Consider the following 15,010-nt stretch of genomic DNA (forward strand, 5'->3'; position numbering starts at 1 on the left):
AACACAATCTGGGTGAAGGAGAAGAACGGATTGCACAGTGGACATAAAAGCCTCGTAAGCCGAAATAAGGCAATTAGGAGGAAAGTAAACAGAGCACACAACATAGTTGGTATGATTATAACTAAATTTAACAAAGACATGTTCGACATTAATCGCAGGATTACAAATTAAATTAGATACGACATCATTGCGGATGGCGATGAGATCACCACCACCTCTTGAAAAACTACTTGTTAAGCTAGATCTGTCACATCTATATACAATATAGTTAATTAGACCTAGTTCATTGTTATAGAAGCTATTACAGAGCCATGTTTCGGTGAAACAAATAAAAATATAGTCAAAAACAGCAACATTACATTTTAAAATACTTAATTTGGTTCTTAGGCCCCGACAATTTTGGTAATAACCTAAGAGAACGCGGTTACAAGTACATAAATCACTACATAGACAATAATCCTTATTGTTAAAGTTATTTCCGTGTACATCAACAGTAGGAGTAGAGATAGACGAACATGAAGATATTAGTTTTTTGGAGTGGAATTTAGAATCATCTCGGGGGTAAGACGACCCCAGAAGCGTTTGACCATTACGCCATCAGGCCAGAATGCAGGTTCGAGGACCTCATCAAGCTTCTCCGCAGGCAAGCGTACGTGGAATGAGGAGTATGATGGGTGTCTTGTTACCATTTTATTAATGGTCACTTCTGAGTAACTATTGAATAATTCAGATTCAAGCATGGTAGACGTAACGCATGGATCAAGTCTCGAGACAAAAATATCAGCATGTTTCCGCACGGGAACTGAAGACAGCTTAGAGGACGAGTTTTTATGAGAACCGACGATGAATCTTGGTTTTGAGGCCGAAGGCTGATTATTGGTCAATTGGTTTCCGGGCTGTCTAGGACGAGAATCCGCATCCAGCTTCGGGTGAACAGTAATTATTGGCAAATTTTTGGGTTCTGCATTCGATTTGGAAGCAAAGGTACCACTTGTTGACATATTGAGACGGTTCAATTTGTCATGTAATTTAGAATTACTGAGTGCCACAGATTTGAGCTCTTCGACAACGGATTGTAGAATGGAGGCTACATTTATTGGATTTTCAGGTGAAATCGTTATCGGGTTAGAAGAAGAATTTTTTTAAAAATAGTGACAAGTCTTCACTAAATTTAACACCAACAGGTAAAGATTGCGCAACAATGTAGTCAACAAGCATATTTTTTGTCCACTTATTTAGCTCTGCAGAAAGGAGATCATTATTTTGGGACATTATGCGTTTACGGTTATCGTTGGTAAAGTAGGCAATTAATCAAATATGACGCCTTGAACAATGCAGATAGGCCAAATAATTTGCACAATAAGTATGATAATAATAACAATAAATGGTGGCCTTGACACGTGCCGGATTCAATCAGAAATAGCAGTCACGGGTCGCAACTGCTTATCTGAACCAATAGAAGCCGTACTTTACTGATAAAATTTAGTTAAATTTAATATACCTTTCCGCTATGTAGTTGAAGGCAAATTAAAAAACTGACATTGAGTGAACAGGTATTAAGCAGACTGACTCAACAACGACACCAGTCTGTACACGCACTTATTATGAACTTGACGAACTTAAAAAGTAAAAAAACGGGTAATTTGATCCAAAGTTACAAAGAATAGAACACGGAGCGATATGAACGTTAGAACGTATATATAGTTATATACGATATTATACTACTATTGAAAATTAAGAAAATAATTGCAGTTAAATAGAAATTTAAAGAAAATGGAATTTGTGATTTATTGAAAGGGTAAAATCCATTTTCAAATGGTGCTTGGTGGTAGTTATTAGGTAGTAATTTAAATATAGTTTAAGAACATACCTTGTTCAGTGATGTTTATTGGGGTAAATGTTGAACTGTTGAAATGTCCGGCTTGACAACCATCAGGCATTACTGAAAAATAATTTTTATACACATTATATTTTACAAACAACCATGCTACATTAAATTGTTATTATTATAATATGTAACTTCATCATACCAGTCACATAGTTTGAATCGTCAGCGTCAAAATCGCATCTAAAAAAACAGTATGTGTTAGACTGGAGGAAAATACGCGACATGCCAATAAACTATTATAAAATAATATGAGCTTACCGGTGTTATTGTTAATATCATCATTAGATGATATTAGATGAATTATCAAGGTCACAGACAAAAACAGAAGATTTAAAATCATTTTCTGTGTCACAGACTACATATCGTTGCTATAAAAAAAAGGTATATTTATATATTTAGGCCGTAACATAAAATAAATAAACTGGAGTTTGATTCCGATTCACCTTAAACATATTTTTGTAACATTTAAGCTATGCCTGACATACATACATGTACATATGTGGAACAACAAAACAAATACGAAGAGCGCCATAAAAATAAGACTGGAACCAGCTTATACCACCTTGTACCAAGTTCCATCTACGAGTGCAGTGTTCATACACCATGATTCTCAAGAAAGTAGTGAGAAAAATGATTTTTTAATTATTTAGTATAAATTTCATATTTTATACAGTAAGTAGATAAGTTGATTAGAAAACCAAACATTGGAAAACTAGATCGTTCCATAAATAACCAATAGATAATAAATAACTTGGATTTCGATCCCGTTTCACACAAAAAAACACCTTTTGTAACATTTTAGCTATGTCTAAAACAAACGCGGAGAGAACAAAAATAATTAAAAGAGCGCCAAAAATCTATTTTCGGAACTTCTCAAGTAGCATCTACTAGTACTTCTACTACATTGCCAATAATGTATCCTCCAGATATATCCCATTTGCCTCAATAACTGTTATCAACTTCATCAGAACTTGAACAATCATTAGAAGATAGAACTACTATTGAGACTTCAGAATATATCACTGTCGCCTCATATGATGAATATTATATACATTCCAAAGCTCACGCTCAATTTAATCGAGGTTCTTAAACAATAACTTTAATGCTGTATGTATTGTATGTGATAGATTGTGTCATTGTGGTATGATAACGATTTAAAAAAACCTCCACATTGTTCAAAAGATATTCTTTTATGTGAATTTCTTGGTATTAACATCGAATCATCACTTGTATGTAGAGGAGCCACAAGTTCTATTGAGTGACCCAGACGAGTTTAGCGAAGTGATAGATTATAGATATTCAGTTATAGTATATTGTTGTTCAGCTTACAGTCTAATGTTTATGTATCATGTTATATCGTATTATATTATTATGTCTCGTGACAAAACACATTAAATTTTTTTTATTCTGTAATAATTGTAACACTGATGGTACACCGGTCAGGTTAGGTTATCTATGGCAACGCACAACGCTCAAAGTAATATGTATTCAGTAGATTTTAGTGCGCTTGTCGAATACTCAAGTATTTTTTCGGTTTTAATTACACTGTAAATTTGTTTGTGTTATGCATTAGGAAATAATGAAAAACATGGCTGACGTTTCATTTATCAAACAAATCTATACTTAGAAGAAATTATATAGAAATTCACTTTTGATTTGTAAGCAAAAAAAATAATTACAAATTATACGACAATAGAGAAACATATGCAATGGGCAATGAAATACAGGTGTAACGGTTCAAGTTGGGAATCGTCCGCGGGGGTTAAGAAAAAACACAAATATACAAGAAACAATTACCAAAAATATACAAAAATAATTCCCCCAGACGATTCCCAACTCAAACCCCATTACACCCGTATTTCATTGTCTCGCATATAATTCTCTGTTGTCGTTAACAAACATGACATATTATATAAATAAATTACAATAATATAAATTAATCATTGACTATAGTCATTGAGTATATACTCAATGCTATAGTTTATCATAGGTCGTGATCGAAAGTTGTACCGGTTACGTCTTGGCCGCAGATAATAACGGTCGCGCTGAAAGCGCCTGCCTCGGTACTACTGTGGCATCATTTCCAGTAACAGCCGCGGTATCGGTGCCCGCTTCTACGGCCTCGACGAAAATGACAACATCGCCCTTGTCGTCGATGTTATCGACTGCGTCACCGGCTTCCTTGTAGATTACGACGTTGGCCGTGTCCACGAATGTTGGCGATGGTCTCCTGAAAAAATTACATTTAAATTATTTAAATACAGATTTACCCGACCGGAGAGGGAAAACGACAAATATCTGTGTTTTTCTATGTAGAGGAGAATTTTTAATTTCCATTTTATACCTAGTCGTCGATAATGGAAAAAATTACTAAAAATGCCTTTGGAACAAGGCTTATAACAGATCGGTGAAAACCCGACGGTTTTGGCCAACGCTTGACCACATTTTCAAACTATCACCTTGTGTGTATATAATATAATAATATGTAAGTTTAAGTATATGACACGGCTATACTTGTACCATATTTTTGCCGGACGTGTTTGTTCATCGACAACGTCGTTAGGCTGGCCTATTGATAGACGATCTACCGAGGTATTCGTACATGTCGCTGACAAAATCACAAAATCCCAAATTCCAAAAAGAAAGCAACAATATACAATAAACAGTATACCGGAACCTAACCTAACCTAAATACCTAAATAGTAATAGTGTGATAAATGACAATATTGATTAATAAATTAAAATTATCCACTTTTATAGGATATTCATTTTTAAAGGTTTTGCCATGCATTGAAACAAATGGAGGTTTTTCAACTAAATGGACTTCATAAAGACTACTATTAGTATCACTAAAACTTTCTTCTTTGTCTTCCACATCTTCAACTTCTTTAACTAATTCTGGGTTATCTTCATTTTTAGATGTAATAGTTTCAACACTCATTCCAGGTTCAACATTTAATTTTGTCCTTTTTCGTTGTTGTCGTTTTTGATCTGATGGTCTCATTAATTGTAAGAAGTTCTTTAAACTTCCATCAGTGGTATTTTGAGCTGAAGTATCTGTAGTTATATTTTCAGAATAATTACTAGAGCCTACATATAAAGTACTTTGTCTCTGTTTAGTGGAACGATGCCACATTTTTTAAATCCAGCAATAACATTTTCAGAGCCATTTTCATTTATTTTTAAACAAAGTTTTTTTAAAAGTGTAGGAAACCTGTCTTTATAAACAGTATACAATTCTAAACGAGATAACAAATTATTGATACAAAATTATCAAAAATTAGTAGAAATAAACACAAATTTACCATAACAACGAAAGAGGTTTGTATATTATGCTTGTATAAAACATTTATTTATATAATATGTATTGGTTGTTTTAAAATAACAATCTGATTTCAATGAAAATGTGTTGTTTTATTAGAAGATAATAATAATAATAATAATAATAACGTTTTTGAGTAGCTACTTTATAATAGCACAGGTACATTTTTGAAAAATTTTCATTAGTCGCGATTAATACATTTATAATGCCTTATGGTTTCACGAGTATTTGATTAGCCCCTATATCTGCTAAGTCCTAATATACAAAATATATCAATATTTGGCTTCCAATATCTGTGCACAAGGTAAAGATGCTACCTAGATATCTCTTGCTGTGTACTTCTCTAATTTAACGTTTCTAAAAAAAAAAAAAACTGTCACCTGTCCACTATCACATTATATGGATTCTTTTTTGTTAAAAGAAAATAGATGAGGTTGATATTTTTATCCTAAAAAAAAAAAATAACTGATTTTCATTTAAATTAAAGTTAAATGTGCTATTAAATATTTAATCAGTCACTTGTCCGTTTTTCTAGATGTAAAACTAAATAAAACTAACTAAATTGATGTTAAGATTTTAAAATTTCGTCAGTTCAAGGCAATCATATTATACAACGTAGTAAGTAGTGATTTTTGATCGTTGATAACTAATTTTTTCATTTTTTTTTTACTTCAATAAAATATCATTAAAAAGCAGTATACAGGGTGGTCCACGGGAATAGGGACAAAAATAGACGGGTTTTCCTCAACGTTGAATGGGAGTAGGAAGGTAGCTAGATAAGCTCATTCGATCCGTCAGATAATGGCGTTTAGTTATCACTATGGCGCAGTGGAGTGTTGTTCACCGTGTGTTTGCGTACGACGCGTTTGTGAAAAACAATGAATCGTTAGTTAAAGTGCAGCGCGCATTCAGACTTCACTTCGGCGTCGGACGTCTTGGTGCTGTTCCTAATCGGAAAACAATTATGAGGTGGTTCGATAGTTTTCGAACAACGGGAACAGTTAATAAAAAAAAACCAACTGGTCCCAAACGTACTGTAACAACTCCCGAGAATACGGAGAGGGTACGAGCAGCTGTTCCTCAAATTCCACGACGCTCAGTGCGCAAACAAGCTCAGGCTCTTCAAATTTCTCGTTCTTCCATTCGACGTATCATCTGTGAGTTGAAGTTCCATCCTTATAAATTATCAATCGTTCAACAGCTGAAACCTACTGATTACCGCAGCGTTCAGATTTAGCGTTCATTCAAATTTTATGGATCGACTTTCTTCATGCTACAAAGAAGATGGGCGTCATATGCTGGTGTTATTTTTAAAAAAATGAAATGGCACTTATTTACATATAAGAAAATATTAATAAAATATTTGTACATCTAAAATATACTGAGTTATGTTTATCTATTTTTGTCCCTATTCCCGTGGACCACCCTGTATTCAGTCTCGCTTTGCTTGTCGTTACGAACGGTCGTGTTTGGCTATTATCATAAGCGTTGGTTTTTCTTATTCGCGCCTGTAGTTTATTTTTATTTATTCTGATCGCGTGCACTTTTCAGCGGCTCGCACGACTGCATGTCGACGCAGCCCACCTCTCCCGGCCGCGGATTTTTCTATTTTTTTTTTCTTGATAATACGTCGATTTTAGGTTTCTTATTTTATTTTTTACTTCAGTTACGTTGAAACCGTCAATAGCCATTTCGACAACAATTTTTTGGCACGCATGTGTTTATTTTTGTGAGAACTGTCTTTAGTGTTCCATAGACATTCGTGTGATTTAAACTCCCCAATAAACTTTATAGTGGTTTGTGCATTCCACTTTTCAGCCATTTTAATATTTTAGACTTATAAAATTATTAAATGTATTTAAAAATATTAATATAACGAACAATATTTATCATTGATATTATCACAGTGTGCAACATGCGCCGCACACGTGATAACACAAATATTATTAAGCACTAATACTAATCATTAAGCGGTCACACGTTGCGAGTGCAACCGCGAGTAGAGTAGAGTCGTGGAGAGGGTAGCTACTTATCGTTAGTAAATAGAACGGCGTTCTATTCACTCGCACTCCTGGTTTTACTATTACTAAGCACCACGGTCTTATATACGACCGTCGATCTTGTATATAGTGATGGTAACAAATAACAGAAACTGTGATTTATAACAGTTATCTAACGAGTAGCAGTAACAGTCTGTTACTCAATGAAAAAAATAACAGTTACGCTTATTTTTTTTTATAAATGTGATCACCTTGATGTTTGTGATAAACAGTTAACACCGATAACAGCCTAAATGTTCTAAATCACAATTAACAATTCACATGTTAGTTGTTATTATATTTTTAATACCTAGCTAACTTTAAATTTTACTACTTTTAAAGTTTAATATTATTATTTTATTGACTTTATAGCGTTATTTTTTAAACTTATTGTACAAATTTTTAATTGTTGGTATGACCTAAGTGTTCGGTAATGTTGTGGACTGTATTGGTTTCAAATATATATACAAAAAAAAAAAAACAAATGATAATTAAAGCATGCAGACTACTATTAAACCAAAGTTAAGTATACAAATGTCTTACCGGCTGGCCAGCGCACTACAACAACAATTACTAAGGACTTAAAACTAAAACTATACAATAAGCAAATATTTACAACTTGAAAATACGAGAACGGTGACGGTCGGTAGTGGTGGTATTGCAAGACGGTACGGTCGTCTGAACGGTGGTGAAAGCCCGCAAACTGTTGATTACTTTACGAGAACAAGACTAATTCTTCGAACGTCGCACAAGTACACGAGCTCATCACAGCAGGCGGTTGATATGTAATTAATAATTAAAAAACAACAACAAATAACGAAAAACGGTGTAAAGTTTCTTTTACGCGTGCGGTTAACGGTGCGGTCGGTACGATGCGGTAAACAACAACAAAAAACGGATAGTAAGTGATATGGTGCGGTGGTGGTCGGTGCAGTCGGTGGTGGTGGGACGGTGCCCGGCTTGATAACGCTTGAACATACCGCCCACCTTGAAGAACCGTAGGTCTTCAAACGTTTGACGGTAGCGGACAAAGCTTCACCGCCGGGCGGCGGAGGATCTTGCCCGCGGAGGTGCGTATTTGTGCAACTCGGACGACTCCATCAGTTCCAGAAACCGTATCAACCACTCGAGCTGTACTCCATGTGAGTGGAGGGGTCGGTTCTTGGAGGATGACTAAATCGCCAATTTTTAGATTTGAAACTTGACGATTCCATTTGGTTTTCTCCTGCAGTTTGTGTAAATACTCATGTTTCCACCGAGACCAGAAATGTTGATGTATCTGCTGTATTAAAGACCAACGCTTGTGGGTACTGATATGGGTTTGACTAATTTCATCCTGAGGAGATGGAACAGCGACTAGAGGCTCCATAGTAAGAAAATGTCCTGCGGTTAAGGTCGTGAAGTCGTTAGGGTCGGATGACATGGTACATAAAGGCCTCGAGTTAAGAACGGCTTCTACCTGGTGTAGAACGGTATTGAGCTCTTCGTAGGTTAGAATCCTATCTTGAACCACACGGTGAAGTAATGTCTTAGCAGACTTGACGGCTGCCTCCCACAGACCTCCCATGTGTGGTGCTGCGGGCGGGTTAAAATGCCAGTGAATCTGCGTACTGATGACGTGATGAACGAATTTTGATTCTCTAATTATGGTATCTACCTCCTTTAGGTATCGCTGACTGCCCACAAAATTCGTGCCACAGTCACTGTAAATATCTGTGCAACGACCCCGTCTGCTAATAAACCGGTTTAGGGCGGCAATAAAAAGAGGCGTGGACATGTCTGACACGAGCTCGATATGAACTGCTGTGGTAACCATGCAAACAAAGATGCAAAGGTAAGCTTTGGTAACTTTAATTTTCCGTAACATTGCGGCCTTCACTTGAAAAGGACCGGCAAAATCTACACCAGCGCGACTGAACGGTTTGACCTGGGTAACTCGAAACACTGGAAGATTTCCCATCAAGGGCGGGTTTGGTCGTGGTTTTACTCGAAAACATGGGATACATTGGTGTATTCGCTTCCTGATGATGCTACGAGCCGAAAGAATCCAGTAGTTTTGGCGTAAAATGTTGTGTGTAGTTTGAGCTCCCGGATGACTCTTAGTACGATGCACAAAATCTATCAGCAATTCAGTCAATTTAGAATTTTTCGGTAGCAAGATGGGGTACTTTTCGTCGTAAGGAATTGGTGAGTTTTTCAAGCGACCACCTACTCTGATTAACGATTTCTCATCTAAGAAAGGTGATAACTTACGTACGGATGCAGGTACTTGTTTGTCTGTAGCAATAGCTTTTTTGATGTCTGCAAAAAATACTCGCTGCGTCCATCGTGTTAACGATCGTAAAGATCTCTCGGTTTCGGCCACTGTCGGAGGGAAAATACAAGCCGAAGGTTTTCCCAATAAATGATCTCCAACACGCAACCAGTAAGCCGTAAGTCTCAAAATTTTTTGCAGATTATCAGATTGATATAAAAGGCGGCTCTCTTCTTCTTTTACCTGAGATATAAGCGTGATTGGCTTCTCTTCCGCCTCTTCTTCCAAACGGCTGTCTGGACTGTCAGCGTTTTGAGCTGGCCAAGTATTTTTAGGTTGACACAAAAATGTAGGACCTTTCCACCATAAGTCATGGTTAGTAAGTTGTTGAGGACTTAGACCCCGTGAAGCGCAATCAGCAGGGTTCTCCTCGGTTGGAACGTGACGCCACGTGTACCCTTTAGTCAACAGCTGAATCTGGGCGACTCGGTTGGCAACAAACGTTTTTAACCTACTAGTAGGGGATTTAATCCATGCCAGCGCAACAGTGGAATCGGTCCAGGCGGTTACGGTGCCAATGGATAAAGATTTTAGGTTTTTGGAGACGTAATCCAAAAGGTGTGCTAATAACCACGCACCGCACAGCTCTAACCGCGGGATGGACATTTTTGTGGTTGGAGAAATTTTTGCCTTACCCATTAAGAGATGACAACCTATTCTATTACTTGTACATACCCGCAAATACACTATTGCTGCGTACGCGGCTTCCGAACTATCGCTGAAACCGTGTAGTTCATAGAGTGCGTTTGGACTGGTTACTAATCGGGGTACACGCAAGGTTGCCAGGATTGGTAACTCTTGATGATATTGCTGCCACGCATATTTAGCATCTTCGGGTATAATGTCATCCCAGTCAACTTTCAAGACCCATAGATATTTTATCAAACGTTTTAGAACCGTGGTTACTGGTGCCAATAGACCTAGAGGGTCATAGATTCTAGCGATCTCGGATAAAATAGCTCGCTTGCTGTATTTAACCGGATTGGGTTGATATTTGTAGCTTAGTGAATCAACCTTCGGATCCCAATTTAGTCCCAAGACTTTGGTATATGTCAACTCATGTTCTTCAAACGTCACTGGTAGTGTTTGTTGGTGATCGAGTGGAATGTTACTCAGTAATTTGTCGGAATTACTTGACCATTTGCGTAACTCAAAGTGACCTTTTGCAAACGTGTTTTCGAGTTTTTTCTGCAGATCTATTGCAGCTTCTTCGCTTTCGGCTCCGGTTGCTATGTCATCTACATACAAATCACGTTTAACAACTGTTTGTACAAGTGGTTCATTTACTGCTTCATCAGTTGCCAACTGATGCAGAGTGCGGATGGCGAGAAATGGAGATGACTTTTGTCCAAAAGTTACCGTGTTCATTTGATATTCTTGAACTGGTTCATCCAAAGAGAACCGGTAAAGCAAGCGTTGGTACGGTCGGTGAGCTTCGGTCACAACAATTTGTCTGAACATTTGTTTTACGTCAGCGGTAAAAACAACAGAATGAAGTCGGAAACGTAAAACAATTCCCGGTAAGTCCTGCTGTAATCTTTGACCGCAATAAAGATTGTCGTTCAATGAGTGACCCGAAGAAGTTTTTGCGGACGCATCAAACACGACCCGCAATTTAGTAGTAGTACTTTCCGGACGTAATACAGCTTGGTGTGGGATATAATACATATTTTCTTCACCGTCGGATTTTTTCACTACAGCGGACATGTGACCTGTTTCTAAGTAGTCATACATTGCCATATTGTACTCTTTATGAAGTTCTGGTGATTTTTTGAACTTATTTTCCAAACTTCGTAAGCGATGCAGCGCTACGTCTCTGGATTTCCCAAGTAGAGGGGGATTTCGTGTGAACGGAAGATGCACTATGTATCGTCCATCTTGTTGTCGTGTTGTGGTTGTTTGATAAATTTGCTCACACTCTAAATCGGCTGGGTTATTTTTCTCAACTTTTGGAACTTCTTCGATCTCGAAAAATTGTTGTAACGTATGATTTACGGATTCAGACGAACATAAGGTGATAATTTGTTGTTTTGGACCGTTGGTCGTTTTACCCATCAAAACCCAGCCAAACACCGTAGATAGCGCTATCGGTTCATCTACCTCACCTTCTTCCTTGTCGCCTAAGAGAAGCTGTGGAAAGACATCAGCGCCGAGCAAGACATCAACTGGTAACGCTTCGGCAAACGATGGATCGGCTAACTTCAAACCTTTGATGTGTGGCCATGAATGATTCCACACTCTTTTCGACGGAACTGGTCCAGTAATACGCGTTAGAATTAAAACGTCAATGCTGAACATGGGACTTTGTTGGTCGACCGGTCGTACTTCGACATTAGCTCTTCCTCTTACCGCTGGGACTTCAGCTCCGGACAACGCTTGAACGGTTACATCACACTTTTCTCTTTTTAAGCCTAAAAGCTGGACACAACGTTCAGTGACAAAGCTACTTTGACTTGCGCTGTCAAGTAGTGCTCTTACTGTAACCGATTGACCATTTTTGTTTTGCAGAACTACAGAGGCTGTCGCTAATAAAACGGACGTATGATAACCTTTTGTTTCTGCAGCCGCAACGGTTAAATGGGTCGTGGTAACGTTCGGTTCGGTTTTTTCCAAATGCAGTAGAGTATGGTGCTTACCCCCACACGTAGAACAGTTTCGTTGGTTTTTACATTCACTGGCCATGTGCGCACTGAAACAGATAAAACATCTTTTCAATTCCTTGATTGTTTGATGCCGTTCGGTTGGTGTTTTATCTTTGAACGATTGACAGTTTATCAGCAAGTGACCCGGTTGTGTATTACAGACAGGACAGGAAAATGACTTATTCTTCCTTCCCTGTTCAAGCTTTCGTTCTGGTTGGCTGCTGAATAATGTGATAGATTTGTTTGGTTTGAGTCCTTTTGTGGTTACCTTGACACTTCCTTGCGATACGGTAGCTGATTTGCAGTATTTTGTTAAGAACGTGGTAAACTCCTTCATAGATGGGTCCTCGGAGGTATCTACTAGTAGTTCCCATTGCGCTCTTAAATAATTGTCTAATTTCTTTTGTAATAGATGTAGTAGAATGGGGTCCCATTGATCTACTGCATACGATAGATTTTGGAGAGCACCCGTTGATTCTAAAATTACATTTAGTAGTTTTCTTATAGAACTACCATCACCGAAGGTTGCTCTTGGCGCGTTAAATAGAGCTTCAATGTGACTATCCGCGATAACACGGCGGTTTGAATAACGATCAGTTAACTGCGCCAAAGCTAGTTCGTAGTTGCTATCAGTCAACATGAGATTAGATACCAAACTTAATGGTTCTCCCACCAAATAAGATTTCAAGTAACCAAACTTCACCACTGGCGACATATTAGATTCACCAACTAATTTGTCAAACATATTCCTAAAACTGGTATATTCCATAGGGTTTCCACCAAATTTAGGTACTGCTAATTTTTCGATCGGGTGATAGGGTTGTGAGGCGCTGAGAGCTTTTGATTCAAAAAATGTTTTGTTGAGCGAATCGTCGACAACTGCCTCCGGTAAGTATTCGTCCGCAAATATTTTACATCCGATATACTTCTCCTCAAAAAGAGCACGCACACTATCGGTGTCGATAGCATCTACCACGGGTGTACTTTTACATTGGTGACGTATTATTACCATTAATTGCGTTTCAAAATCCGAATATAAATTTTCTATTGTCGCAAACATAATTTTAAATTTAGTTTTGGCCAACTTGTTTGAAGAATCATTTCCCAATGCTTCCCCGGCCTCGTATACGCGCTGTACTCGACACTGAAGACTTGTTATGCGCGCCTTTGCTTCCTCGTAAACTCCCATTGTGTAATTTATAAAGCACAGGAACAGAAAAATAAAAAAAATAAAAATAAAAAATGAAAAATTAGAAATACAATTTTTTTTTTTTTTTTTATACTTGGGGTCACGCTGTATACACGCACACAAGACGTGGCGGCGCGCGGTGTTATGCAGCGAGCGGCCGCGAGCTTTGGTAACGCGGTGCGGTGTCCGTTGCCTTCGCGGCGCGGGGTGGCTACGTCCACTTATCGCGTGTATACTCGCGTCGTACTATACCGACGGCAGGGTCCAAAGTCCAACTTTGCACACGCGCAACAAGTGTATTATTATACGCCAACTTAAAAACTTAAAACTTAAAACCGGTGGTTCAACCACTTAGGAAAACTTAATACTAAAATACATAAATAATCCGGTTCGAAGGACCAATAATGTTCGGTAATGTTGTGGACTGTATTGGTTTCAAATATATATACAAAAAAAAAAAAACAAATGATAATTAAAGCATGCAGACTACTATTAAACCAAAGTTAAGTATACAAATGTCTTACCGGCTGGCCAGCGCACTACAACAACAATTACTAAGGACTTAAAACTAAAACTATACAATAAGCAAATATTTACAACTTGAAAATACGAGAACGGTGACGGTCGGTAGTGGTGGTATTGCAAGACGGTACGGTCGTCTGAACGGTGGTGAAAGCCCGCAAACTGTTGATTACTTTACGAGAACAAGACTAATTCTTCGAACGTCGCACAAGTACACGAGCTCATCACAGCAGGCGGTTGATATGTAATTAATAATTAAAAAACAACAACAAATAACGAAAAACGGTGTAAAGTTTCTTTTACGCGTGCGGTTAACGGTGCGGTCGGTACGATGCGGTAAACAACAACAAAAAACGGATAGTAAGTGATATGGTGCGGTGGTGGTCGGTGCAGTCGGTGGTGGTGGGACGGTGCCCGGCTTGATAACGCTTGAACACTAAGTATTATTATTCATAAAATTAATTTTAAAAAATAACTCATACATAATATAATATATATAATACATAATAATAATATATATATAATTATATTTTTGTATTATATAATGATTAATCTGTTTTACTTATTGCATAGATAATAAAAACCTTTTTTAACTTATTAGAATATTAACACAGCAAGTATAAATTATAATATTATAATTTCATATTGAATTATAGTTTAAAAACAATAGCATCTCCACTTTGTCACTTTTGAGACGACAACGACGATCATTCAAAATAAGCCCTGCTTTTGAAAATATGCGTTCACAAGGAACTGAAGTACCAAGGCAACATAAACTCCTCTTAGCCAAAATATGTAAATATGGATAGTTGTATTTATGATCTTTCCACCATTTTAGTGGATCTAAATTTCTTTGTAGCATACTATCTTCCAAGTACCTTTGGACTTCAATTATTGCCCGTGACCTTGAGGTTCCTGAAGGTATTAAATTGGCTACGCTCGCGTCAACTGTTTCCCAAATTGATAAACTATTTGATGTGTCTACACAGTTATATACAGATTGATCTTGATTTTGTACATTAATTTGGTTAGATCTTTCTAGGGATATTATTTCAGCTATTTTTTCAGTTACCTCATTTTTTGTGGTTTCACAC

The 15,010-nt window shown here is 37.4% G+C and overlaps 1 protein-coding gene across 1 annotated transcript; it reads right to left on the reverse strand.

Annotated features, from left to right (window-relative positions):
* Window positions 1–383: 383 nt before the first annotated feature.
* Window positions 384–13,394, reverse strand: LOC126842324 (uncharacterized). The gene is made up of 7 exons (XM_050579252.1): window positions 9,503–13,394; window positions 4,678–4,945; window positions 3,906–4,118; window positions 2,031–2,068; window positions 1,871–1,942; window positions 687–961; window positions 384–410 (listed from the first exon to the last, which is right to left on the reverse strand). The coding sequence occupies exons 1-7, from the start codon at window positions 13,392–13,394 to the stop codon at window positions 384–386; spliced, it is 4,785 nt and encodes a 1,594-aa protein (XP_050435209.1).
* Window positions 13,395–15,010: the final 1,616 nt, after the last annotated feature.

The sequence above is a fragment of the Adelges cooleyi genome, unplaced genomic scaffold, assembly GCF_023614345.1.
Source record: "Adelges cooleyi isolate 19-005CV unplaced genomic scaffold, UGA_ACOO_1.1 ACOO_flye_CR_arks_rails_tigmint_CR_PRNA_51, whole genome shotgun sequence".
NCBI lineage: Eukaryota > Metazoa > Arthropoda > Insecta > Hemiptera > Adelgidae > Adelges > Adelges cooleyi.

Coding starts and splice junctions, on each gene's coding strand:
- LOC126842324 (XM_050579252.1), bottom strand. CDS start 13,394: ATGGGAGTTTACGAGGAAGCAAAGGCGCGCATAACAAGTCTTCAGTGT. Junction 2,069..3,905: donor TTATTATCTGCGGCCAAGAC/GTAACCGGTACA, acceptor CTGTTTTTTTAG/ATGCGATTTTGACGCTGACG. Junction 962..1,870: donor AATAAACATCACTGAACAAG/GTATGTTCTTAA, acceptor AATCGAATGCAG/AACCCAAAAATTTGCCAATA.